The sequence below is a fragment of the Salpingoeca rosetta genome (assembly GCF_000188695.1).
Source record: "Salpingoeca rosetta unplaced genomic scaffold supercont1.25, whole genome shotgun sequence".
Classification (NCBI taxonomy): domain Eukaryota; class Choanoflagellata; order Craspedida; family Salpingoecidae; genus Salpingoeca; species Salpingoeca rosetta.
Window position 1 is genome coordinate 246829 of NW_004754909.1, and position 27500 is coordinate 274328.

The 27500-nt window shown below is 57.8% G+C and overlaps 6 protein-coding genes across 6 annotated transcripts in view; 2 read left to right on the top strand and 4 right to left on the bottom strand.

Moving 5' to 3' along the window:
• The window catches only part of PTSG_12791 (uncharacterized protein), a gene marked incomplete at its 5' end in the record, with an annotated part of 14346 nt that extends 14246 nt beyond the window's left edge, over nucleotides 1–100 (bottom strand). The window contains one exon of the mRNA XM_004990098.1: nucleotides 79–100. Coding sequence (XP_004990155.1) covers nucleotides 79–100 — 22 coding nt within the window. The remainder of the gene's footprint in view (nucleotides 1–78) is intronic.
• Nucleotides 101–639: 539 nt separating this feature from the next.
• On the bottom strand, nucleotides 640–1463 carry PTSG_08773 (cytochrome c oxidase copper chaperone; the record flags this gene model as incomplete). The annotated part of the gene is made up of 3 exons (XM_004990099.1): nucleotides 640–672; nucleotides 1018–1069; nucleotides 1360–1463. 3 exons carry the CDS (start codon nucleotides 1461–1463, stop codon nucleotides 640–642), a joined length of 189 nt encoding a protein of 62 aa, XP_004990156.1.
• A 236-nt stretch (nucleotides 1464–1699) lies between these two features.
• On the bottom strand, nucleotides 1700–5958 carry PTSG_08774 (uncharacterized protein). The gene is made up of 8 exons (XM_004990100.1): nucleotides 5610–5958; nucleotides 5231–5281; nucleotides 4950–5091; nucleotides 4592–4686; nucleotides 4212–4328; nucleotides 3680–4033; nucleotides 3295–3461; nucleotides 1700–3103 (listed from the first exon to the last, which is right to left on the bottom strand). Exons 1-8 carry the CDS (start codon nucleotides 5925–5927, stop codon nucleotides 2065–2067), a joined length of 2283 nt encoding a protein of 760 aa, XP_004990157.1. The 5' UTR covers nucleotides 5928–5958; the 3' UTR covers nucleotides 1700–2064.
• A 143-nt stretch (nucleotides 5959–6101) lies between these two features.
• Nucleotides 6102–6610, top strand: PTSG_08775 (cobyric acid synthase; the record flags this gene model as incomplete). Its single annotated transcript, XM_004990101.1, has 2 exons — nucleotides 6102–6384; nucleotides 6594–6610. The coding sequence occupies 2 exons, from the start codon at nucleotides 6102–6104 to the stop codon at nucleotides 6608–6610; spliced, it is 300 nt and encodes a 99-aa protein (XP_004990158.1).
• A 511-nt stretch (nucleotides 6611–7121) lies between these two features.
• PTSG_08776 (beige/BEACH domain-containing protein) lies at nucleotides 7122–27381 on the bottom strand (the record flags this gene model as incomplete). The annotated part of the gene is made up of 28 exons (XM_004990102.1): nucleotides 27175–27381; nucleotides 26850–26988; nucleotides 26306–26602; nucleotides 26046–26116; nucleotides 25743–25878; nucleotides 24603–25401; nucleotides 24268–24349; nucleotides 23973–24129; nucleotides 23054–23623; nucleotides 22026–22730; nucleotides 21785–21871; nucleotides 21524–21610; nucleotides 21207–21374; nucleotides 20904–20972; nucleotides 20427–20707; nucleotides 19490–20189; nucleotides 19100–19200; nucleotides 18452–18899; nucleotides 18116–18183; nucleotides 17419–17888; nucleotides 16999–17188; nucleotides 16207–16781; nucleotides 10450–16008; nucleotides 10129–10208; nucleotides 9879–9957; nucleotides 7580–9462; nucleotides 7302–7382; nucleotides 7122–7189 (listed from the first exon to the last, which is right to left on the bottom strand). Exons 1-28 carry the CDS (start codon nucleotides 27352–27354, stop codon nucleotides 7122–7124), a joined length of 14130 nt encoding a protein of 4709 aa, XP_004990159.1. The 5' UTR covers nucleotides 27355–27381.
• An 84-nt stretch (nucleotides 27382–27465) lies between these two features.
• PTSG_08777 (uncharacterized protein) overlaps nucleotides 27466–27500 on the top strand; it is a 3604-nt gene continuing 3569 nt past the window's right edge. Inside the window, exon 1 of the mRNA XM_004990103.1 lies at nucleotides 27466–27500. This exon is cut by the window's right edge and continues 237 nt beyond it. The gene's annotated coding sequence lies outside the window, so the exon portion shown is untranslated.

A 27500-nucleotide genomic window follows, 5' to 3' on the forward strand; every position in this document is an offset into this window, starting at 1 on the left:
CACACACACACACACACACACACACACACACACACACACACACACACACACACACACACACACACACGTGTCACCAACCTCTTCCACGCCCACTGTGCATCGGAGTGGGTTCTTGACATCCCACTCATCGCTCAAGACACCACCAGCTCCCCTCTGCCCGCCGCCACCACCACTGCTGCTGCTGCTTGAAGCGCCAGTGCTCGCTGCAGGCAACGACATGTTGTGGGCTGGCTGGCTGGCAATGGCGGTTGTGGAAAACACGACCAACAGATCAAAAAGGCACTGATGATGATGGCGGGAGTGCGGAATCTCTCCTCTCCTCCTCCTCCTCTGGCTTGCTTGACTCGTTCGCTTGGCGTGCACCACGACTGAGCCGCTTCCAACCCCTCCCCCCTCCTTGTCTCTCACACGCACACGCAGTGTGCGCTTGTTCGTCTGCCAACTTAAGGGCTGTTTTACTGTTTGGCAGTCTGTCACTTCACATCGATAGTCCGCAACACGCTCGCAGTGACAAGTCTCGCACGAACGCTTTCACTCACACACACATAATACACACTTTGCAACCATGCATGCCACCAGCACACGATGCGCTGGTGGCACGCGTCTTGCCTAGGTACAGAGGGACAGCAGGTTGGTGTCTCAGATCTTGAATCCCAACGCTTGCATGCAAGCCTGATGCACAACAACAGAATGAGAGGGCGTGTGTGCGTGTATGTGAGTGTGAGTGAGTGAGTGAGTGTGAGTGAGAGTGAGTGAGAGTGAGTGAGAGTGAGTGAGAAGAGGGGACAGGGGTTGAGGAAGGGAAGTGTGCAGGGCACACGAACGCATGCGAAGGGCAACAGAGCAGTAGCCGTTGGATGCACGCGAATGGGAGGTCGGGTGTGTGCGGGTTCAACGAGGCGGAACAGCAGAAACAGACCGACACGAATACGCAACTACAGCTACATGCAGACAACAGACAGAACCACACACACACACACACACACACACACACACACACATGCACAATGCCAGTACCTTGTGTGCAGCGATGAGATGGTAGCAGTTCTCCTCACCATACTCCATAATGCTGCATAGAACAGAGAATACAACGTGAGACACGGCGAGAGTGTGTGTGCGTCAGAGTGTGTGCGCGTCAATGTATGTGTATGTGAGCCAAAGAGGGGAGACAGGTAGACAGATAGATGGAGAGAGTGAGTGTATGTGCCTGTGCCTGTGTCTGTGTGTGCATGTGTGCATGTGTGTTGAACACAGCGACAGTACACCTCTTTCAGCAACACCCAGCCCCGTCCACACACACACACACACACACACACACACACACACACACACACACACACACACACACAACGAACCCACCACTTGTCGCGGGGCTTCTTGGTCTCGGGGCACGCGCAGCAGGGCTTCATGTTCTTCTGGTCCGAAGCTGGCTTCACAGAGATCTCGGCAGCTGGGTCAGACATCGTGGCTGGCTGGTTTGGTTTGGTAGTTGCGGTCGTCGGAGCACAGACAGAAGATTGCGTGGAGTTGCGAAAATGCGCTTTTTGATGTCGTAGAGCGAAAAGGATGTGACGTCATCACGAAAGGTGCATGCAAGCAACACCGCACACACACACACACACACACACACACACACACACACACACACACACACACACACACACATACACTCTCTGTCTTTATCATTGAGATGCTTAATGCTTGCAAGGGGCGACATGCACGAACAACGAATGCACGAAAGGAGGGCATGACGTGAAACTGAAAAGACGAGTCACGCAAAAGACACAACAGAAAACAAAGCGGGAACAAGAGAACATCGAGCAACAGACAAAGGTGTAACAACAACAAGATCTGCAAGACAGGCAGTGAAAGGGACAAGAAAGAGGGAATCGAGAAAGACAGTCGGCAGCAGGCACACCATACGGCCGAAGCACACCCCAAGTGTCCAACAACACACGGATAATCAAAGCAAGCAACGACCAAGAGTGACAGTCCACGGGAGCACGCTCTTCCCCCTTCACAACTTGCTGCCTTCCCAAGCCTCCCCCCCCCAGCGTCTAGCTCTCACGCGGCACACATGGAGGGATCAATGACCAAGAAGGCGTCGTCGGTACCAGGAGTGCAGTAAATGGCACCCGCCTCGGAAACATCAGCGCCGTTGCATTCATTGACGGGGGAGGCACGGGACGTCAGGCTGAGGGTGTCAGGATTCACAATGAGGATGGTTGTTGCGGAATTTGGCGTGAAGTAAAGGAGGCCATCCGAGCCGATGCCAGCACCGTACCACTTGTAGTTGCCAGAGGGGAGGCCGGTGATGCTGGTGCTGTCGAGGCTGTCCACGACAGGGTCAACAATGAGGATGAACGTTGCAGTGGCGGGGATGCCAAACAGCCGGCCGCTCGGGCCCATGACGAAGTCGGCAAACGCGCTCCCGACATCAGGAATGTCAATCGTGGAAAGGGAGTCCGTGTCAGGGTTGACCACGAGGATCTTCTTGCTGTTCCACGGTGCCATGAAGATGCGGCCGTCGAACGCTGTCACGCCGCCAGTCCACCTGTATGGGGCGCCGGGAGCGAGGCTCGCGGCGTCAATGGTCGCGTCGGCGGTGTTCGTGGCCGTGTCGATGATGAGAAGCTCGAGCGCGCCTTGCGGGGCAGCGTAGATCTTTCCGTTGGAGGCCAGCGCGCCACCCCACCAGCACGACGCGGTGCAGTTGTTCGTCACGGGGATGGTGCTGATGCTGTTGTCGCTCGTGTCAATCACAAGAACTGCGGTTTCATAGTCGTACGGGATGCAATACACGGACCCATTTGCGTAGACGCCGCCACCCCACTTGAGCTCCGTGCCGTACGCAGACACGTCCGCGACTGTCTCGTTGACGCTGTTGTCTGTGGGATCGATGGTCATGACCGAAGTGGCAAAGCCAGGACAGGCGTAGCCAATGCCGTTCTCAGCAAACACCACGTCTGTCCAATAATAACCACCACTTGCTGCAGAGCCCACTGGCGTAGCAGACAAGCATGCTGTCGTCGTTGTTGAAACGGTGCTCGACGTGTACAGGACATCGCAATCCATGTCAGCCGTGTTGAAGGCACACATCCGGCTGGTTGTTGTTGTTGTTGTTGTTGTTGTTGTTGTTGTTGTTGTTGTTGTTGTTGTGAAAAGAGAAAGGCGTGAGTGTCGACAAGGCTTCGTGAAACAGTGTCATCTGATTCATCCATGCAGACAAGACCACACGTCCACATCCACGCCCGCACACTTCAATGAACCGCTATCAAATGTTGAGGTACGTACTAGCAGAAGAGGATGGGTCCAGCCTCGTCGCGCGTCGTGTTTGCGTCAATGTCACCACAGTCAGCGAGGCAGATGCCGAACGAGACAAATGCACTGTCGGTATGATGCGAAACTTGTGCCATGCAGTCCACAAATGCCTCGCGCACGTTGTTCGGGGAGAACATGGCCTACACAAGGTTGTGTGTGTTGTTGTTGTTGTTGTTGTTGTTGTTGTTGTTGTGGGGGTGGATGATGTTATCGATACAGAGCAAGGGAAGGGAGTGGTAAACTGCGATGGGCTCTCCATTGCAGCAACGGGAAGCTGGAGGGAGGGGGCGTGTGGATGTAGAGGGCAAGCACGCTGAACAACACGCTCAAGCCAGGATGGAGGATAGATACTGCGCACCTTGCCAATACAAGCTTCGACACTCTCCTCACATCCGTAGCTACATGCTGGGAGCGTTGTAGTTGTAGTTGTAGTTGTTGTTGTGGTTGTAGTTGTTGTAGTGGTTGTGGTAGTGGTGGTTGTGGTTGTGGTAGTAGTAGTGGTAGTGGTTGTAGTTGTGGTCGTTGTGGTAGTGGTTGTGGTTACTGGCACCTCCACCACGGAGACGACGGTACAGCGGTTGAAGCGGAAGTTGGCAGTGGCGGCACACACGGCAAGATCTTCAACGTGGGCGGAGTTGAGGGTTGTGGTACGGAACGTCGTGCCATTGATTACGTGAATGGAGTCAGCCGTGTCACCATAGTACCGGCACAGCTGTACACGTGTGTATGTAGGTGCGCGTATGTTTGTGGTACGTGTGCATACGTTGCGTGCGGGGTGGGGAAAGCAGATTGGAAAATGTAAGCAACAACCTTGCCCACAGCTGTTGCAGCTGGGAGCTGCTGCATGACAGAGTACATACACGCAAACACAACACGCTCACACAACGTACGCGGCCGCTGATCCCGCAGTCTTGTTCGAGCGCTTGTTTCCAGCGCATGGCAAAGAAATCGAGATCCTCATCGCCACGCTCATCAAGTGGCAAACCGCGGTTACAGTCAACAGTAACCTGACGTGTGTGTGTATGTGATCGTGCGGTGTGTGTGTGTGTGTGTGTGCGTGTGTGCGTGTATGTTATCGTGCGGTGTGTGTGTGTGTGTGTGTGTGTGAGGGTAAACCTTGGCGGTTGGAACCGCACAGATCGTGGGCAGCTTCAGTTCTGGAGTTCACGCAGGGGCAAGCCAACAACACAGGCAGAAGGGCTCATGACGTGTGTCCCAATACAAAGCAATTTGTACACACACACACACACACACACACACACACACACACCTCCATCGCGGTGTCAAAGCGAGCACGCGTGCAGTTGGCCACGGCAAAGCAGCCATCCGATTCTGTGGCGTTGCAGCGATACACCTTGAAGCAGTCTGTTGAAAGGGGAACCGAAGGAGTTCGCAGCAGGCTGGTGTCTTCAGAAGGAGGTGGTTGACAAAGCCAGGAAATCTTGGCGAGCACTCACTACATTGTTTAGCACACACACACACACACACACACACACACACACACACACACACACAAAACGCACGCACACACACACACACACACAAAACGCGCGCACGCACACGCACACACATCTCATGTGTCTCTGTCCTTCTCCACAAGCCCCACAAGCACATCGAGGACTGCGCACCGCCACTGTCGCAGGTGTCCAGTTGTTCACATTGGCAAGAGCCGCCGAGCGTGCAGCGTGAGCGAGAAATGCCAGTTTCGTGGCCGCTTTCAAAGAAGTACCCAGTCTCAGCCTCAGTGAGATCAGCGCACTCGGCAAGGCCCTGTCGGTGGAGGAGAGAGAACAATCGCGCGCGTCACGAAACTGAATCATGGGCAGTCCAGGCAATCCCGGTGTGCTTCACACATGTACAATTTGCCAGGCATACGCATGTGAACGCTCGGTGTTTGCGTTGTTCTCACCGTTTCAGCGAAGAACTCCGCGGCAGTCAGCTCATCCCCAAGCGCTGGTTCCTGCAAGTGCGCGCGTGTTGCGTGAGCGTGTTGGAGAGACTCGTTTTGAGGAGAGCAGAGTTGTTCTGTTGGTTGGGCCTTCATCTCTTCATGATCAACAACATGACACGCAACTCTCTTTCTCACAGACACAGAGAGGAGAGAGAGAGAGCGAGAGAGAGAGAGAGCGAGAGAGAGAGAGAGAGCGAGAGAGAGAGAGAGAGAGAGAGAGAGAGAGAGAGACATGTTCGCACACACATGCACACACAGACACAGACACACAGACACAGATACACACACACACACATACACACACACGCAACGCACACGCACCCACACTCACACGCACCGCATAAGCTGATAGAGGCAGCACGGTAATCGTGGCAAGCGCCACCAGAACCGCGAGTGCAGTGGAGGTGTGCATGGTGAGAAGAGAGGAAGAGAAGAGACCAGTGTCGCTTGCGACGATGCTGTGTGAATGCGCGCGTGTGTATGAACGGTTCCCAACGCAAACGAGCACACTCAAGTTCGTGGGGGGGGGGGTCTCGTAGTCGTTGCCGTGCGTCAACACGCACGCAGGCTGTTGCCAGTGAACGCCAGCCAAAGATGCTCCACGAGCCTCCGTCACCCCTGGACTTTCGTGACCAGGGTCACGACTGCGATGCATGCATGCATGCAAGCCGCCACCACCAGTTCGCAACACCAAAAGAAGTGGTCCAGTCGCACCTCTGCTGACGACAATGACGTGTGATGTGATGACTGACATGACACAAGGACACACAGACAGACAGACAGGCACACAAACACGCAGACAGACACACAGAACAGACAGACAACGCCAATGCCGTTGGAGGCTTATGACCACCGGCGCAGCGCTCGGACGCGGCGCGTGCATGCGCTGTATGAAATTGCGCACACGGCAGTGGACTTTGCCGCCGCAATGTCCTTCCTCGTTGGCTCCATCCTCTTCCTGTGGAGCAAGTACCAGATCCCGGGAGTCTGGCTGTTCATCGTGGGGTCGTTCTTCTTCTGCGTCAAGCCCACCCTGCGCCTCTCGCGAGAAATCCACCTCTGGCACATTGGCAAGGTGGAGGCGCTGAGCCGACAAGCACCGGAAGAAGAAGGTGAATGAAAGCGGACACGCTCATCATCGCACACACGTGCATGGCTGCCCAGCCACACAGCAAGCCGCAAACCTACGCTCAGTCAGCTCAGCAGCCCCCCCCCCACCGTTCTCGAAACCAGGAGCACATAACCACACACACACACACACACACACACACACACACACACACACACACACACACACACACACACACACACACAAAACGAGCGCGTCAGCAGTTATAAGCACTCGCAGCGACGACGGTTGTCTGTGGCCGCAGCGCACACTAGGAATGTAGCAACATCGCCAGCACACACGCAGCACCACTGTCAGGTCTCCTATCGTTGTGCCTTTGCGCTGCACCGTTTAACCCTCGCTTTTTTCAGCTGCTCCAGCTAGTTTCATTCAGCCGTGTGTATCTCTGTATCTATTGCTGTGTGACCTTCTTTCTCTCCCGCCTCTGCCGGTAACACGGCGCCTTTGCCAATGGGGTTTCCCGGCATACGCAATGTGTTGCTTCTTCATGTGCGTGCAACGGTCAGTGAAGAATGGCTCTGGTGGTTAATGTGCCGTTTATGGTTGCTCTGCTCAAGTCTCAGCAATAAGCAAATGAACATGAAGCGAGTGAACGTGAAGTAAATGAACATGAAGCGAACTGTGTACGTACCTCCTTTTTCGACAGAGCAAATACACACACACACACACACACACACACACAAAACACACAAACACATTCGCTGTCGCTTTCTTCCTCCTTCACGCCTCTGAGGAGTCTGGCTCCGAGTGATTCGATGCCTCACGCCACCACTGCACAACAGCGCCATCTGCAGGACACATCACACCAGAGTCACAACGCCGCCACATATGTGAGCACACAACGAAACCCAGCCACAGAGTCACTGGTTGCAACAAATGCACACACACACATATGCGCACCTTCGAAGTCGGTGATGATGGAGTGCGATGTGAGTCTCATCCTCGTCACGCTCGCTGCGTGCTGCGTCCACAAATCTCGCACTGCATCCAGTAGCAAAAGCAAGCATAAGGCAAGCATGAGGAAGTATGGGGGAACAAGTGCACACACGCACACAGACACACGCACACAGACACACACGCACACAGACACACGCACACAGACACGCACGCACACACACACACACACACAGACACGCACGCACACACACACACACACACACACACATACAAACACACACCATGGCTGAGGTCGAGCATGCTGAGGATGCTGACGGCGCCGTCGCTGCGGCCGACCAGCACGGCGTTGGAGGTGCAGCCCATTGGGTACGCCGTCATGGCCACGCACGTCACCGCCACCCCAGCCGGCAGCGCCCATTCGCCAACAAACTGCCCGTTGACAGACCATAGGTGCACGCGCCACGCAGCGCCGGCTGTGACAGTCACCACGTCTCCAGTGGTCCCGCTCGTTGCGCAATGCCGCACCGCCTCCCTGTGCGCCAGCGTTCGCACGAGCCGCTTCTTGCTCAGGTCCCACAGCTGCGCCGTGCAGTCCTCGCTCGCCGTCACCGCAAAACTGAGCGCGCTGTTGCACACCACGCTTGTCACTGCGCCGGCGTGGGCAAGGGCGTCGCTCACGCGCCACAGTTGCGGTGCCCTCCGCCATGCGCCCATCACGCCCCCGTCTGCCACAGCCGTGTCAAACCCAACAAAGCGAACCACGCCGCTGCTGTACCCAGCAACGGCACAACTCAGGGACGGGCACACGCCCATGCATGTCATCCTGCCGCCCGAGTTGTGCGGGAGGGTTGCCTCGACGCCATGCGTCGCGTCGTTCACCAGCAGCAGCGCATCGTCCCAGCAGTTCCACTTGAGCGAGAACCCGCGCCGCGCGTCAATGCACACGCTCAGTGGGCCATCACCACCGTCATCATCATCACCATCGCCAGCACTGCCGCCGCGGTTGCTGCTGTTGCTTGTGCTGCTGGGCTTGCTTCCGACGTGTGGATACATGCTGCCGCTTGCGCGTTGCTGGCGACCGTATGTGAGCGACTGGTCAGCGCTCGCGTCGTGGGGCGACGGAAACACACGCGTGCTCTCCGTGACGCACACAACACTGCTGTTGGTGCTGCCGCCACCACCAACACCTCCTGCATCGGAGTTGGTGTCCCCGCTCGCATCCCATTCGCTCACGACGGGCGCTGGTGTCTGGTCCAGCATGGCTCGCAGCACTGCACCGGCGCCACCGCGCTTCTCATTCCTCATCCCTCGACTCCCGTCCACACCCCTACCCTCGTGTCCATGCTCCGGTTGTTGCTGCTGTTGTTGCTGCTGCATGTGGTGCAATGTGATCAGCAGCCGCTGCGCCTCTGCGTCCGCCGGCATCTCCACAATGCGCCATCGCACCGCACCCAACCCAGCACCACCCGCCGAACCTGATGCAAACACCAACGATGCTGCGGGCGTGCTCGCGCTTGACGTGCTCTCCGTGGAGCGGCTCGTGGTTGACGTGGAGCGCGTCTGTGTCGACGTTGTTGGTGCTCGCGGCTGTTGGGGCGGCGGCTGCAGCAGCGGGTGTGTGGTGGGCGTCAGGGCCTGGGCAAACCGGGGTGGGTGCGGCTTGGAGAAGAGCTGTGCCGGCGTCTGCCCAAAGTGGCGGATGAATGACGTGACGGCGTCGCGCTGCACCGCGTCCCCGAGTCGTGACTCAACAAGCTCGCCCTCGTAGCAGAAGGGGTGGAACACGTTCACCGCGGCCTCCGCCGCCTCGCCTTGCTGCTTGAAGCCAAACACAAGGTCAATCCACTCGTGCAGGTGCGCGCTCACGTGCTCGCTCTCCAGGGCTGCTGCCAGCGTGCGCACAAACACGCGCGGGCTGTTGTTTGCCCAAGGCGGCAGCTCCACGTCGCCCACGTCCGCCGTGTTCTGCCGCGTCCCCATGTCGTACCCGTTGACATTCACCAGAAACTCGGGCAAGTAGAAGAACTCTGGGATGAGCTCCTTGACATCCGCGCTGGGACCGGAGGCGATGGCCCACGCCTGCTGCACGCTGCTGAACAGCCGGTCAGCCACATCAAACCGCCCGCCCTGCAGGTCCTTGGCCAGTTGCGAAAACGGCTCAAGCCTGATTGTGAGTGAGTGAGTGTGAGTGAGTGTGTGAGTGAGTGAGTGAGTGAGTGAGTGAGTGAGTGAGTGAGTGAGTGAGTGAGTGAGTGAGTGAGTGAGTGAGTGAGTGAGTGAGTGAGTGAGTGAGTGAGTGAGTGAGTGAGTGAGTGAGTGAGTGAGTGAGTGCGTGAGGGGTTGAGTGCGTGAGGGGGTTTTCGGGTGCGTTTGCGTGCGAGTTAGTGTTCATGCGTGTGTTCACGCTCGCGAGAGTGCGCACAATAAAGCTGGAGTGCATGGTTCGGGTGCATGTTCACGCCATCCCGACGCAAGCTCAACGGAGCACAAACAAAGTGCGTTCATGTACGCACATGTGCATGCGCATGCGCATGTGTGCAAAAGTATATCCACATCAACCACACCCATGCCTCTCCTCACCTCGAGAGATAGTACATGACGGCGCCAGCAGAGGAGTAATGTGTTCCGTGCATGAATGGGAACTGCGTCGCATCCAGCACTTCGTCCGCATGCTGTTGTCGCAGCACTACAACCATTGGAAAAACAAACAAAAAAAAACCACATGTGAGCATCCACTGGCAAGAAAAAAAATGGACATCCCATTCTCCATCTCCAGCACTTCACACACCACTTCCCAACACAACCACAAAACACAAGGGCGAACACTTACTGTTGTATTCGAACTTCTGGTCCTGGTACTGGTCCTTGACCTTCTCCACGCGCCGCTCGTCCAAGGCGCCGATGGGTTTGCTATCAACCGCACGCGCACACGAAACAGGCAGCATAAGATCATCTCGGTCAATGGGAATATGGCGCGGTCCAGGCGAAGAGCACGAAGCCAAACGGCATACTCGCACAGAAACACAAATACAGCAGACAAACAGACTCATTCGCAAACATTCACAGACACATGCACACACACACATACGAATGCACACACACACACAGACACACGCACACGAATACACACACACACACACGAGACACCCACCTGAGGTCCCTGAAGGTCTCTGTGCGGGTGAGATCGAGGTGCGAGGATTCGTAGTCGGCAATGACGTGGGGAAACACAGGGTACTGCCCAAGGTCGTTGAAGGTGCGACCAGCAAGCGTGTTGAGCGACATGATGTACTCAAAGTTGGTGATGCTGCCCTCCCGCCACCGGTGCAGGAGCGTGTGCACGGCGTTCATCTCGTCGGCGCTGCCAAGTGCAACAACGGGGCGGCCTTGCATCGCCGTCGACACGGACGTGAAGAACTGACGAATGCGCGCCTTGCTCCGCGACTCATGCAGGGACGGGTTGCCCTTATCACTCAGCGTCCACGCGTCGTCTGCATTGACCGCGCCCGCATCTGTTGTCGTTGACGATGCAAGCGAGGTGGCCGTGCCCACGGTGTCCTCCTGGTCGCTCAGCTTGCGCCGCCCAAACAGGCTGCCTGTCGCACTGCCGGCATCCGCCGATACCCGGCTGGTGGTGTCCGACTCATCAAAGTCGTCATCGCTGTGAGCGTCAGCGTCGCCGGCACCAAACTTGCCGCTGAGCCGCCGCAGAAATGCCACGTGCCAGCTGGTGCGCCGCGTGCCCTTGTTCCCTCCTCCCTCGCTGCTCTGTGGAGACGTCAGCAGCGATGGGCGGGACCGCGAGCGCCCCGCCATCAACTTGTTCTCATCCACACCCGTTGCCTGCAGCGACTGCTGGTGGTGCCGTGCTGCGTCTGACGGGGATGTGAATGTGCGGGGCCGCTGGTGCACGTGCAACGCACGCCCCTGTCGTCGTCCTGCCACCAGGGCGTTGGCGCTGTTGCTGCGTTGGATGCGGCCTGGCCTGCGCGCCTTGTCATCTGATGACACTGCGCCTGCACTGTAGCGGATGCTGTTTGCCTCTGCAGCAACGCGCGCCAACTTGGCCAGCAGCGCGTCCCGCTTCGTCCGCACATGCACGTCGCACATGACCGTGCGCCCGTCGGCGAAGAAGACCTCAATGGCCGTGTGCTTGAGCATGTACCGGCGCGGCTGCACATCCATCAGGCCCGACAGCGGCCAGAAGGGCAGCAGGGACGGGTCCTCATTGAGCGATTCTAGCAGCGTCAGGCTCATCATCACGTTCTGGTGCGGGTGGCGGCGCCGTCGCCGACGGTTCCTGCGGCCACCGCTTGTTGCTGCGTTGTCACCGGGGCTACCGTGACCGTGACTGCCAAGGCTCGCCATGGCGGCGGCAGCGGGACTGGCAGGTGACGACGCTTTGAAGTACAGATTGCGCTGTCCAAGCAACAGCTCACCCTCTGCCGATGCAAACGGTGACACGAGTGTGCACCTCACTGCGTCCGTGAGCATGTCGCCTTCTGCCAGCGTGCGCTCATCATTGTCAGCTGGCGCATCAGAGTGCTCTCCGTCACCATCAGCACCACCACCACCACTGGCATAATCGCGGCGCGTTCCCGCGTAGATGAGATATGCGAGCAACGACACTTGCTCTGTTGCCTCTCCACCACCTTGCTCGCCACCATCACCGTCATCATCGTTGCTGCTGCCACCGCGATTGTGAGCGGCGCTGTCGCCAGCAGTGTCGTCCTGCTGCTGTTGGTTTTCGATGGGCGGGAGGTTGTCGCTTTCCAACCACGCCACGGCGCTGCGCAACACAGCAGAAACAAACTCAGCATCTTCAACGCGCGCCTTCACAACATCAAGTAGCGATTGCAGCGAGTATGCACCCTCGTCGTCATCGTTGTCGTCACGAGCACCGCCACGAGCAGCGTGTCTAGCATCAGCATCAGCATTCGCGTGGCTCAGCATGTCGCTGCCGCCCTTGCGCGTGACTGCAATGTGCACGAGGTCCACAACCAGCGCCGCCGCCGCGTGTTGCGAGAGAGTAGTCACGTCGACAGCAAACGCAGCACCATCCATGACCTCTGCAATCGCTCGTCCAGCGGCGTCAATTGCACCACCTATCATGGCGCCCGCGCTCGATGCATGTGGCGTCGCGTCCCCCTCATCATGACAGCAGCAGCACAGGCAGCAGCGTGCACGTGTGTGTTCGTGTTGGTCTGCCACGCTGCCACGAAGACACGGCACTGCGCTGACATAGCGTGAAAAGTCGCTCACACTGCCATCACGAACAGGCCCGTCTTGTCCACTTGCATTCCGAGTGCCACGAGTTGCGGGGTCGTCATCATGTCTGAACGCGTTTCCCGGTAGCCAGGGGCAGTGGGCCAGTTTTGGCCGCCGCCGCGTAGGGTCCTCCGTTGCATCCAGCATCCACAGCGCACGTGGTGGGGGGCGGTACCAGGGTGACGGCTGCACGGTGCACGTGTCGTCCACCCGGCGCCACACAGCTCGCACCTGCGCTGCCCGCTGCCGTCGCCGCCGCAGGTCGAGGATGGCGTTTCGTGACGCCGCAGTCTGCAGCGTGATGGCCTTGTCCTCAAAGTCGGATGCCCGCTTGAGGATGGCGCGGTACTGGTTCTTCGCCTTCTCCTGTCGCGCGTGCTCCTTGCGGATGTACAGCCGGTGCACGCCGGCGTGCTCGGTCATGATCCCGTTCAGCCTGCACACGACCCGCTTGTTGGCGAACGCGGGCGAGTGCCAGGCAACGGACGTCACAGCGTGCGGTGCGTCCACGGACACCGCATCAAAGTACCGCGCAAACCTCCGCCTGCTCAGCGGCACCAGCGCTCTCCACACCCCTGTGAGCGTGCTCGTCAACGCAGAAAATCGCTCCAAGTCACCGTCCGCCACGTGCACGATGCCAGACGCGCGCTCGCTCTCCAAGTCGCTGCGGTGTGATGATGACCCGGCGTGCTGACCGGCATCGCCCTCCCCTGCAACGCCGCCGCCGCCGCCGCTGCTGCTGCTGCCGCCGCTGTTGGCAGCGCGGGGAGGACGCGGATCAAACTCGAAATCGTACTCGTGGTCGTACTCTTGCTCGTGCTGCAGGCGGGCGCGGCTGCGCAGCAAATCGTGCACGGCCACCGTCACATCGCTGCCAACATCCGTGCGATAATCACCACCATCGTGGGACAGGTAGTGTCCTGCTGCCGAAGTGTCATCAGCGTCGCCACCATGTATGTTGGCGGTGTTGTTGTCGTTGTTGTTGTTGTTGGTGGTGGTGGGGTTGTTGGTGTTGTTGTTGCTGTTGCTGCTTGCGCCAGCACGGTCCGTTGTGGCGTGGCTGATGTGGCGCAACCACACGCGTCGCAGGCGATGCACGCCATACGCAATCTGCGCACAAATGTCCGGCGCGTCCTCAGCCACGGTCTGCAGGAAGTGCAGGGGGGCGCTGTCCAGCAGCGCGGTGACGGCCTCGTGCACCTCCAGCCCGTGGGAGCGGAAGAGAAGGAAGGCGACCAGGCGCCCTGCAGACTGCAGAAACAAACTCCTGCTTGCAGCAAGGTCTGTTTCGAACACGCGCAGCAGCAGCAGCTTCAGAGGCGCAATCTTGCTCAGCGCAAACGTGCGCAGTGCTTCCTGGTGGTGCCCGTCGTCATCCACAGCAGCTGTGGTGGCGGCAGCGTAGGCTGCGACGTCGCTGTGCATCGAGTGCCGGCTGGTGTTGAGGGCATCGTGGGGATGACCCGTTGTTGTCTGGATTGACGCCGTGTCTGAGGCAGCGGTGCTGTCTGCTGCAGTGGTTGTGGGCGGCGTGCGGGCTTTGTGGTTGAAGTGGAAGAGGAGAACCTCCAGCACCGCGTCCCACACCTTTGCCAGCACCAGCAGCTGCGCATGGCACGCCTCCTCCCCCAGGCTGCACAGCCATCGGGCGCGCGGCAGAAAAGCCGGCGCACACACGTCATCCACAACCTGCGACACGACCGCAAGATGCAACGTGCACTGGGCGGCCTGCTTGAGGGGGGAGGTTGCAATGCAGCCCAGCACCGTCTCAAGCACGGCCAACGCGTTCTCCACGCTCGCCTTGTCGCCAGCAGCGAGCAAATCCACGCACACCGTGTTGGAGACAACGCTGCACAGCAGGCGGCGAAGCGAGGGCACGGGCCCGAGGCGCGACGAAACATCGCAGACGACAGGGACAGTGTTGGCGTTGAGCAAGGCTGCGGCCAACTCACGGTTGCTCGTGATGATGCGGCGAAGGCGATCAGCAAACCGCTCCACTCGCTCCTGTGTGTCACACGCGCCCAGCACCGTCGCCACCACACACGCCGCCCCCGTGTTGCCGCCGCGACCATGGCGTGGAGAGGATTGGCTCGTGGCGTTCAGTTTGCTTCCGTGGGAGTTGTTGCTGTTGTGGACAGTGGTGGTGGTGCTGGGGCCCGAGGCGTGCGCGTGCGCGCTTGATGCTGTCGACATGAGGTGTGCAACATGCTGCACCCACGTGTTTGCGTTCGTGATGTCCTCGCCCAGCTCCCGCACGCCCCAGCCTACGTCACTGTTGTGTTGAGGAACGCCTGCATTGAATGCAGCACGTTCGCGGTCAGCATGGGTGTCTCCAGCCAGCACCACGGCAGCAGGATGGTTGCTGCCGATGCTGTGGTCATTGTTGCCCGGCACGTCTGCAAACAAATCGAGCGTCGCCGCTGCAATCTCATCGGTGATGGAGTGCAACGACAGCTGAAGCGCCAAAAGGGCAAGGCCGTTTCCGTCTACACTGTCCAGTGAGTGCACGCCACCCTCCTTGTCGTCATTGCCGCTCTTGGTATTCATGCTGGCGCTGCTGGTGCGGTGGAGAAGCCTGCGCATGCTTGGCAGGCGGTGGTGCACGGCAAGCGCTATGAGGCGAACAGCGGCAAGGCGCGTCGCCGCACATGTGCTGTTGGCAAGAGCGAGCAGGACGGGTGGGCGCAGGACGGCGTTGATTGACTCCCGGACAAATTCGCCCGCGTCACGCGGAAGCTGCTCCGCCACTAGTGGTGTGGGTGTGGTGGGATTTGTGCCTGTGGTGGGCGGTGTGGAGGCAGAGGTGTCTGGCGTTGAACTGGAAGCAAGATCACGGCTGCTGCCAGCTGCCGCTGCTGCCGGGATCATGTCTTCCGGTAGCGATGCGTTAAGAAGGGCACGCACGCGCCGGTACAGGACACCGAGCAACCCCAGCCGTGGCGATGCGAGGGCGGTGGGTGCCGCTGCCAACTGCGCAACCCATTCGCCATACGTTGACGGGCTGCGTGGGTGTGATACACCGGCACTATCGCCGCTGGAGACAGCGTGCCTGTGCTGCTCGTGTGGGTGTGCATGCGTGTCATGCGTCACCGACGGCAGCGACGACGACAGCGCATCGCTCTCAGTCACGCTCTGCGCGTGTGTGCCAGCAGCGTCACTGCCATTACTGTCCTCACGAGTCAGCGCGTATGCCGCCTCTGTGTGCAGCGGGGACGCAGCCAGGCGCTCAGCAGCGTCGTGCACAACAATCTGCACGCCACCCGCGCTGGCAGAAGTGGACGCAGACACGCTGCTTGCTGCATCACTTAGCGCATCACCGCCACCACCTTCCGCGTCGGGCGTAAGCCGTGGTGGCTCGCCCCATTCGGCGCTGTCATCACCATCGTCCTGCTGCTCGACAACACGAGAGATGTCTCGATCCACATCTCGCTCCATATCAAATCCGCTGCGACGAAGAATGGGGGCATCGTTGGCGTCTGTCACCACATCAGATACAGAGCTGTTGTTGTTGTTGTTGTTGTTGTTGTTGTTGTTGTTGTTGTTGTTGTTGTTGTTGTTGTTGTTGTTGTTGTTGTTGTTGTTGTTGTTGTTGTTGTTGTTGTTGTTGTTGTTGTTGTTGTTGTTGGTGTGGTCAGGGTGCGACATCGTGTCGGGTTGCGCAAGCGCTGTGACTTCGGCTGCATCCATGGTCTTCGTGACCGCAACCACATCGTCGCCCTTGCAACCGCCATCACCAACCTTCATATCGTCCATGTCACCTTCACCGTAGTCGTCATCGTCATCATCGTCATCATCGTCATCGCCCAGCTCGGACACCTCGATGAGGGATGGCATCTGCAGGCTGCTCATGTGGCTGTCGCTGCTGCGGCGGCTGTGGCGGTGGTGGTGCAACGACACCTTGCCTGTCGATGATGTGGTGGAGGACGATGGTGACTGCGGTGGCGTGTTTTCAGGTGTGTCTGCGTGTGTGAGCACAGGCATGGATGCGGCAGACACCAGCTCGTGTGTGGTTGCGGTACGCACACCAGCGTTGGCATGGGTGCTGCTGTTGCTGGTCGTGGCGGTATTGCTCCCAACTGCAGACGTCATGGAGGCGGAGGGGGCGGCGGCGGTGGTCGTGCCACTCGGTGCTGCTGGCGTGGATGAGAATCGACTGCGGCGATTTCTTCTCTTTCGCCGGCGCATTCGTCCGCACAGCGCAACCGTTTGCGTGCGCACCTGGAGGGCAATTTTTTTTGGGGAGGGGGGGGGTAAGGATGTGCAAGGGAGGTAGAGAGGAATAGGTGACTTGTATCATGAACTTGTCGATTCACGAAGCAGCCGACGCATACATGTACACATACACAGTGCACCCAAAGAAACTAACGTACAAAGAATGCAAGCACACACACACACACACACACACTTACACACATACACACACACACACACACACCTGCGTGCGGCGGGACTTGTGTGTGGCGATGAGGAACTGCATGAGGGAGCGCAGGTCCTCGGCCGTCTCCTCAGCGCCGGCGAGCGCGTGATTGATAAACGCAACAGCGCGCAGAGCAACAGCGCCCGGCCAGCGGAGGTCGTCGTCTTCTTGCCACCGCATCAAACACCGCTCCACCACATTCACAGACCTGGTGGGTGCAGGTCACGGAGGTGGTGAGGGAAGCAGGGTGAGTGCACGGGTGTCAAAGATACGCGTGTGTTTCGTGCAACGTGCAACCGTGAGCACACCAACTTCAAATCGCGTGCAAGGTTGGCGCAAGCGCGGTTGCTATTGACACGTGACAACAGACGGCCATGATGATGACGACAAGAGCAACAACAAGAGCAACAAGAGCAACCACAAGAGCAACAATCGTACCTCAGTTGGAGGAGGTTCAGGGTGTGGAATTTGCAGTGCGATGGGGAGATAAAGGCGGTGCAGAGGGCAAGCGTGCGACACCACGTGCTCACACGCGCGCGCCTCCAAATGCGGAAATCAAGCAAGCAGTGCTTGATGATGGACGGTTGCACCATAATGCCTCGTTCCACGTGCGTGACGCTGCGCCATTCGCACGTGTCGTCAACGTTGCTGTCGCCATCTTGCATGTTGACACTCGCACTCGCAGGCGTGGCGTTGTCGGTGTTGCCATCACCACCAGAAGGAGGAGAGGGAGAAGAGGAAGCGGTGCACGTGCGCGTGTGTAGCGGCATTGGTGATTGCATGCACATTGCACCGCCCACGATGGCATCGAGCATTGCGTCGCTGATGACTGCGCGCGGACTGCGCAGGAAATCCGCCAGCAAGTGGAGGCCGCGAAGGGATTTGAACTCGTTGCTCAGCATCGTGTTCTGCGCGGGGGTGGGGGGAGGTAGAGTGCATGGAGATGGGTTACAGGTGTGTGTGTGTGTGTGTCCGTGAGTGTGTGTGTGTAAGTGTGTGCGTGTGTGAGTGTGTCCGTGAGTGCGTGTGTGTGTGTGTGTTTGCGCTTGCCTGCGTGAGTGTGATTTTATCAAAGATGCAGCCTTACAACGCAAAGGGATCAAACATAGCTAGGGATAACAACTTGCACCCTTACCTTTTGTTGCACGTTGATGATGGTGCGAACGAGACTGCTCTGCGTGCGTTCACACGGGCCAGCGGCGCCTGGTGGAAAGTGCACGTGCACAAAACATAAACAGTGGCACTAAAATGAACAGGTGGCACACAACAAGGCTTTCAAAGCGCGAGCACACAAATTGGCGTGGCGTATGGCGCACACACAGACACACAAACACAGACATGCACATACACACTTCATCAAGCACACACACACTTCATCAAGCACTCACGCACAAGCACACACACACACACACATACACACACACACAGAGACACGTGTGCCTGCAGGCAAGCAAAAGAGCACAAAACAAACCGAGTGCGTAGAAGAGGAGCGGAAGACCGCCAATGTGCACGAGCGAATCCGTGAGTTGAGAGCGCGTCACTCGCACAGGTGCACTGGTCATTGGAGCAGCAGCCACCCCTCTGGACGTCGTCGTTGCTGCTGCTGCTGCTGCTGCAGAGGGCATGTTGTTGCTGCTGCTGTGGTGATGATGAAGGGTGCGGAGCCTTGACAACACATCCCATGTAGCGCCACCCCCCACAAACGTGGCGGCGGTCGGTGCTGTGATGACGGTGGATGAGGACGACGACGAGAGTGTTGTCGTGGTCGTCACGGTGCTCCCACGCGCTCGTTGTTGCTGTTGTTGTTTCTGCGTGTGTGATTGTGTCGATTCTTGCGTGGACGTGACGTTTTCGTCCTGTTTTGACGCGGCAAACGTCGTTCTTGTCATCCACCGCCATTGTGGTGATACCGAGATGGTCTGGCGACAGCAACACCAACGGCACGAAGAAATGAGTTGTTAGCACACGTGTATGTTGTGTGATATGCGTGTGTGTTGTCTCGGTTGTGTGATTGAACGACTAGCCAGCCGTTCCCAACGTCAAACAAACAAGGCACGCAGTACACAGCAAGCACAACAGCCATCTAGACCCCAACAAGGGAGGGGGGTGGGTTGCTTACCTGCTTAACGAGAACATTGCTCTGGTTGAAGAACGCACAGTCCTCTGACGGTTTGAGCATGCACGCAATCCGTGGCACGAGCTCGCGCAACGTCTTCACACCTACAACACAGGAGAGGGAAGGTGACGATGGTGAAGGTGGCGAAGGTGAGGGCGAGGCGCTGGTTTTGAAGCTCTTGAAAACCACACTCAGGAACACCCACAACGCATGCAGACGCACAAAAAAACGCACACAAAGACACACACACACACACACACACACACACAAAGACACACAAAGACACACACACACATCCAAAGACACACGCACACACACAAAGACACACAAAGACACACACACGCACACATCCAAAGATAAACTGTTGCACATGTCATCGCACGGGTGGCTGACCTTGGGTGGTGTCGAATGGGTCGTCCATCATCGGAGGTTCGCACATGACGGCCTGAAGGGCGCGGAGGGATGCGACACGATGGTGCTTCAATAGGCGGTTGAGCGACGTGGCGATGAGGTGGTGGCCACTCGCCAGCACGTCCTCCGTGCGGGCTGCATCGCACGCGCCAAACGACACGTGGTTTGGTCCCTGCATGTACACGGCGTGTGCCTGCGCGGCCGTGATGGGTGCAGTGAGCACAAACGCCAGTCCAACGCACAGCTGTGATACCTGCGCCGATAGTGGCGCATGTGCGCGCGTGTCTTGCCCAATTGGACCTGCGGGGATGTTGTTGTTGCTGCCACTGAAGGTGGTGGCTGATGCGGCTGCTGTTGTTGATGCCGCTGATGTAGTGAGATGTGACACCGTGTCCTCGCCAGCATCGCGGCTGCGCATGCTTCCAGCAGCCGAGTCGCGAGCGTGTTCGGGCTGTGCAGTGCTTGAAAGCACGGACAACTGCGACAGGTGGGGTGTGCGGACGCGTGAATTCGCAGCTGCACCTGCGTTGGGGCGTGGCGGAGGCAGGAACGGTGGATATGCAACTGTTGCTGTGGACACAAGAAAGCCATCCACAAACAGGGCGACGACATCGCTTCGCTCGTGTGTCACTGCAATGTGATGCCACTCGTGCAGCGATACCGCCCCATCAACAAACGTCTCCTAAAGGGTGTAAGTGAGGGTGCAAGTGTGTGCGTGTGTGTGTGAGGGTGAGGGTGTGAGGGTGTGAGGGTGTGAGTGTGTAAGGGTGTGAGGGTGTGTGTAAGGGTGTGTGTAAGGGTGTGTGTGTGTGTGTGAAGGGAAGGTGCAGATAGAACGGACATTCACGCGAAAGCCTCAAGTGACACACACACACACATACACACGTGCTGCACATGTGCGCTTTCAAGCATTATTCACCTGAGCAATGACGTTGTTGTTGACCATCAGCCGATACATCAGCCGTCCGTCGGCACCAAAAGCGATTGAGACGTGGAAGCAATCACCATCGTGCACACGCGTCCCTGCAACGCCACTGCCTCTGTTGCTTGCGTCGGTTGTGGCTGTCATCTCGAGGATGGTGGTGGGCGGCGTGTTTGGTGGTGGTCGGGATCCGAGCTTCACCCACGCCATGAGGGTGTGCCCATCCTCGCATGCCAGCCGCGTTGGGGTGGAGGGGGCGACACGCATGCCGTGGGAGGCTGACAAGTGATGTGGGGTGAGGGATTGTTGTTGGTGGTGGTGATGGATGAGTGATCGCATGTGAACGGGAGATGTGCATGTGTCTCCCCATGCACATATGCACACATGTGCTCACATGCACAGACACACAGGCGCCTACACACGGACACAGAGACACATGTAGCTTGCGCACATACACATGGAGACACGAGCCACCTTGTGCTGGGAAGGAGAGAAAGTGCTGTGGTTCGTGGACAAGATGGTGGGCTACTTCATCCAGGCAGTCTGGCACAAGTGCAGAGGCATTGGTGTTGCGTTGGCGTTGAAGGGGGCGACGAAGACGTGATGAAGGAATGATTGATGATTGATGGTGAGCGGATAATCAAGGTGGTTGAGAGGGAAGCTGTGGGGGAACCCGGTTAGCAAACACGAGACTCCCACAACCACACACAAGTGCCAGCACATGTATACACGCATACATACAAAACAAAACACAAGTGTACACGAGCACACACATACCGATGTTGGAGGCTGTTGGCCACCTGCTGTCCAGGAGCGACAGGAGCGAGTGCAGAGCACGCGGCGAGACGGAGACGTGCACACACGCGCACAGAAGGGCGGTCGCAGCGGTGTGGCAGTGGTGGCGCGGGCACGCAAGCACAGGTGCATACTCGCAGCACAGCGTATCTGAACACAGAGGGACAACGGGGTGTGGGCGAGGGCGCGTGTGTTGTTGAGCGAGAAATAGGCACATAGATGAACAAGCGAGCAGTTACACAAATGAGCAAACACAGCTCACATCTCCTCAGTGTTCACATTCACATGCACATACGCACCGCCAATGGTTTCGATAAGTGGCACAAGTGCACATGTGTGCAGGAGGGGCACGGCCGCAGCCAGCACGCGCAGCAGCATGGAGATGGCTGTAGATGTGACGGTGATGATGGTGGTGATGGTGGGTGTCGGTGATGATGATGGTGATGGTGGGGGTGGGGAGAGAGACGTGAACAAAGGGTGAGCAGCAACAGGAGAGGAGGCGCGATGCAAAGTGCATGATGTGAAAAGTCTTGTCATTAACCCGCAATGAATCGCCATACCATCCATGGTGACGGCGCTGCGTGCGTGTGCTTGCAGCAATGGTGCACACGCGTGCAGGAGACAAACGAGCAGAACGGCTCCTCCCTCTGTGAAACGACAGCGACACCAGCAGCATGTGAGAAGCGGTGCAAGTTGAAACAACAGCGTGAGCCCCCGTGCGCACCACACACACACACACACACACACACACACACAAGCAGGCACACACACACACACACACACACACACACACACACACACCAGTGAGCGAGGACACGTCGATATTGTCATTGTCATCGTGTTCATTGTCACTGCTTTCCTCCCACGAGAGGTTGATGCTGGCGCTGTTGTGCTGCAGCCACTTAGCTCTGTCCAGCAGCGTCTGCTGCTGCTCGTATGACGCTGACAGTTGGGCAGTTGGCGACACCACAATGGCACATACGGCCAAAATGACATCCCGCGGTAGCGTGCTTGCATGCAACGGGCGCACACGCATCGCCGTTGGCGTGGCCATTGATGGTGCAGATGACGATGGAGTGGAGGTCATCTCGCGTGCATCGCAGGACAAGAGCACGGCAAGGGCGTCGACAACAGCGGACACGGCGGCGCGGGGATGCGGAGACGATGGCGCGTCCGACGCCGACGTGCACACGTGCAGCGCACTCAACCGGAGCAGGTGCAAGCACAGCTGCTGGAGCACGCAAAACTCTCTGCCATCGCTGCTCACATGACTGCTGTCAAAGTTGCTGCCAATGTCGTTGTTGCTGTTCTGACCACCGCTGCATCTGTTGCGTTCCTGCTGTGGGAACAACAGCAGCAGCACCTGCACGGCAACAGCCATGACGCTGCCAGCGTGCGGGGGATTGGAGACAGGGCTGGCAGTGTGTTGGCCTTGCACGAGAGCCACCAGCACAGAAATGCACTTTTCCAGCGATTTCCGCTGCTTGCAGGCATTGAGCACATCACCTGCCATGTGTGCAAGCGACGGTGAAGGAAAAGGGGGGGGGGAGAATGTGTGTAGAAGAGATGGGAGGGGAGAGTGCGTTACGGCCGTGAAAAGAGAGGAATGAGAACAGAGAGAGGGGGAAAAGAAGAAGACTAGTACACACATGCACGCGCACAAGCATCCAACACACTTATTCAAACGTACACAAACACGTATCCCTCACACACTCGCGAGCACGTACACACACATACACACACGCACACACACGCACACACGCACACACACACACACGCACACACGCGCACACACGCACGCACACAACTTCGCCCCTCCTCGAACGCACTGTGCTGCAGCATGTGGGCTGCGGTGGTGGTGAGGGCGGCGATGGCGCGCATTTCATCAAGGTCAGCGAGGCGAATGATGATCAGGCGAAGCACATCGTCATCATCAACGCTCAGCAGCGCGCGCAGGCGACGGGGACTCAGTAATGCTGTTTCCCGCTGTGCTCGGTCCGCTGCTAGACACGGCTCCAGCAGCAGAAGCAGGCGACACGTGTCGGCCGAAGCCAGCGTCACGCGTGACTGCGACGACGATGATGACGACGACGGTGGCGGCGGTGGTGATGATGATGATGAGATGGCATTGGTGGCCGATGGTGTGGATGAGGTCGATTGCGTGGCCGGCTGCTCTGTTGTCTCTCGTGGGGACGGCGTTGTTGTTGGTGACGCGGACGCTGTGCTTGCAGGCACTGTTGTGGTTGTGGTTGTCCGTGAGCCAGCTGCGTTCTCGTGCGTCGTGAGCATCATCAGGGCCTCCAGCACGACGGCTTCGTAGCGTGAGAGGTGAGGGCGGAAGGCAGGCAGCTGCCACAATCGCCACGCGTGCAGCACTTGCCCATGCAGACGAACCACGTCTGAAGAGGGGGGGGGGTTGGTTTGGAGGAGCAGGAGTGTGTGGTGTGGTGTGTGGGGTGTGGGGTGTGTGGTGTGGGGTGTGGGGTGTGAGTGCAAGACATGGCGTGATGAAGGAAGACAAACAAAACAAACAGACAAACAGACAAACAGACAAACAAACAAACAAACAAACAAACAAACAAACAAACAAACAAACAAACAAACAAACAAACAAACAAACAAACAGACAAACAAACAAACAAACAAACAGACAAACAAACAAACAAACAAACAAACCAAGCAAACCAATCTCTCACACGCGCGGCCACCACCACCACTACCGTTGCCATGACGTTTCCGATGACTCACCGCCTGTGATGGTGACGTTCTTGGTGCGGATGCAGACGTGAAGCGAGAGGGAGAGCGCCTCAATCATCGCCACCGCCGTCTCATTCGACACCGCTGATGATGCTGATGACGATGACGATGAGTGGAGTTGGTTCAGCAGGAGCCGCGTCAGCACTGCCTGGAGTGGTGTCGCAGCCGGTGAAGGGATCGTGATGTGAGTAGAAGCAATCGAGCGTGCTTGCAAGCATGCATTGCCGACACACGTGATTGGCATGGAGCAGGGTGGAAAACGCAGGGGCATTGCAGCAAGTGGCACCTGCTGTTGCGGCTTTGGCAGAGTCTTGACATTTGTTGCGATGACTTGAAGCGCGGTGTTGACCGACCAGCGGGCAATGATGCTGCAACGTGGTGGTTGGTGGAGAAACGTTATGGGTAGCATGAACCGAAGGGGGAGGGAGTGAGGAAGTGAGCGTGCAACGCGGAAATATCAGTACATAAACCAATACATCACACACGCATGCACACACAAACGCACGCATACACACACACGCACGCACACACACACACACACACACGCACGCACACACACACACACACACACGTACACACACAAACACACGCACGCAAAACACACGCAAATCAAGCACGCACGTGATAATCTCGGCTGCGAAAGTGAGGAGCGGGGCTGGTGCGACTTGGGATGCTGCTGTTGCTGTTGGTGTGGACCTCCGGCCCTCCATGAAGATGGACGCGTGAAACAAGGACGTGAGAAACCTAAACGCTGTGTGTTGCGTCATGACGCGCGCCAAATCTTCCGCACGCGTGCGTTTCACCCGCGCATTCCACTCCTCATCTGCATCAGTGTCATCAGCAGCCCCACTGTCGCTTTCCTGATCAGGAAAGGCGAACGCTGTGCGTGCCGCTGCCTGAAACGACGGTTGCCCATGCGATTGCTGCTGGTGGTGGTGGTGGTGCTGCTGCTGCTGCTGTTGGTGGTGCTGGTGGTGGTGGTGGTGGTTGGTGCGTGATGGAGAGGAGAGCGGTGACGTCGTGTATGTGCTGCCGCTCGTTGAAACGCGCCGATGTGACGGCGACACGGGTGCGGTGACAGCGGCGATTGAGGCAGCCGACGATGTGGAGGACGTGTGTTGCGGCTTGCGCAGGGAGAGGTGGGAGCTGTGCTTTGCCATCAGCGCAGCAGCTGCTGTCGGCCTGGCGGTTGCACGTGTCATTGCCAGTGCGGAACTGCCAACTGTTGTTGCTGTTGGTGCTGTTGTTGATGGAGACGCGTTGGTTGCAGAGCGGGTTGCGGCGGTGGCGGCGAGGATGCGTGGCGCGATGGGCAGCATGGCTCGGATGGAATTGGAGGGAAATGACTCGTAGCAGAAGAGCAGTGCGGACACGGCCTCCTTCTCCACTGCACGCAGATCCCGCTTGATGGCGGCCAGCGCTGGTGTGTGACAGTCGTGAAGACGGTGCGATGAGGAAGCGAGGGCGATTGGTGTGGCAACGGTGATGGTGATGATGATGATGATGATGATGATGATGATGATGATGATGATGATGATGATGATGATGATGATGATGATGATGATGATGATGATGATGATGATGATGATGATGATGATGATGAAGATGTGAGGGCTGGCACGGCCAGGAAGGGGGCGTGTGTGGACAAGGTGCAATCACACATACACGCATACACACACACACACGCACATATGCAAACAATCAAACACTCGAACACACAAGCAATCACACACACGCGCGCGTGCGTCTACAGCTGCTCACCCGCTGTGTAGTCGCGTTGTGAAGCACATTTGACAAAGAGTTGCGTGTGGATGAACGCATAGCGGAGTGTACGCAGTCTCCGACTGAGTGATACGGAGTTGCACGCAATGACTGCCTGGTTGATGGCCCGCAGCGGCTGTGTGTGTGTGGTGGGGGGGGGGGGAGGTGAAGGCGGCGGGACGGGGGAGCATAACGGGAAGGCCGTGTATGAGTGTGCGCGCGCGCGTGCACGTGTGCGTGTTGAGCATGTCAACGCGTTGGAAGAGGCGGGATTGAGCAAAACGTGACATCATGTCACCTCACCTCAAACACGAGATGTTGATGTCGAGATGATGCGAGGCGCAGCAGCAGCGCTAGCACGCGCCCGAGATCCCCTGTGTGTATGTGTGTGTGTGTGTGTGCGTGTGTGTGTGCACGCGCGCGTGTGTGTGTGTCGTATGTGCGTGTGTGTGTGTGAAGGATGCGATGCAATTGACGATGGGTTTGAGCATACCAGCAACCTAACACACGACACACACACACACACAACCAGCACACAGCACAAATATTGATGCAGAACTGACGCTCGCAAAAGTCCGTGTGGACGTCCTGATGCAAGCAGGCGAGGTTGCAGAGGATGCGAAGACGAAGGCACAAGTACAGCAGCCTCCCTTGGTCTGCATCCTGCATGCTGGCAGCGGACAGCACATCACGGCACAGCTGATGCAGCGACGCAAACGCTGCGCATGCCACCAGCCCTTGTGCTGATTGTGTGTCTGCCAGGCACGAGTGCAGGCGGTTGCTGGACGGCCGCTCCACATGGCGCACCAGCATCTTTGCAATCGCAATCGCAATCGCAGGCGCTTGGCTCGACGGGGCACCTGCGTGAGTGTGTGTAAGTGTAAGTGTACGTGTGTGTGTGTGTGTGTGTGTAAGTGTGTGTGTGTGTGTGTAAGTGTGTGTGTGTGAAAGTGTGTGTGTGTAAGTGTGCGTGTTGTGTGAAGGGCAGTCGTTGTGCAGGAGCGTTGCTGTAGCAGGCGAAAGCAAACACGTGGAGAAGAGCGATGCCTGTGTGTTGTTTGTGTGTGTTTGTGTGTGTGTGTGTGGGGGGGGGTGTGTAAAATGCACCTTGCGGTTGCATCTTGGTCAAGATCGAGAGCAGCAACTGCACGTGTTCTTGTTGCAGAGGTACTGGGGCAGTCAGGCTTTTGCATGCTTGCGCAGCAGCAAGAACGTGGCGCCCTTGTTCCACCACCGCTTGATGCCACTGCGAGAGAGTGTGTGTGTGAGTGTGTGTGTGTGTGTGTGTGAGCGTATGTGTGTGTGTGTGAATGTGAGAGTGAATGAGAGAGTGTGTGTGAGCGTGTGTGTGGGTGTGTGTGTGTGTGTCATCGCACGGCATCATCCTTCAAACATTCACACAAACACACACACCCTCTCTTCATGCACGTACGTCGATGCCTTGCTGGCGACGCCGGCGCGATGCGGCAACCCTGTGCTGCAGCCCTGTCCACAGCGCATCCATGGCTTGCTGCATGGCTTCCTCTTGTTCTTCTTGTTGTTGTGGTCGCTGATCAGCTGTGCTGGTGTTGTCCTCCTCCAGCATCATCGTTGTTTGGCCCATCCCCTCCATCTCCGCGCTCTTGTGTTCTTGTGTGCGCCGTTTGGGGAAAATGCTGACGTCAGCAAAACTGATGCTCAAGACTTCTTGTGCTTCACCCGCACACACACACACACACACACACACACACACACACACACACACACACAAAGCAAACA

Bases quoted from the DNA above. Each gene is read 5' to 3' on its own strand.
- PTSG_08774 (XM_004990100.1), bottom strand. From the start codon at position 5,927: ATGCATCGCAGTCGTGACCCTGGTCACGAAAGTCCAGGGGTGACGGAG. The intron at 5,092-5,230 runs GTGAGAACAACG...CTCCACCGACAG, and splicing joins CGGAGTTCTTCGCTGAAACG to GGCCTTGCCGAGTGCGCTGA. The intron at 3,104-3,294 runs GTACGTACCTCA...AACAACAACCAG, and splicing joins GGACCCATCCTCTTCTGCTA to CCGGATGTGTGCCTTCAACA.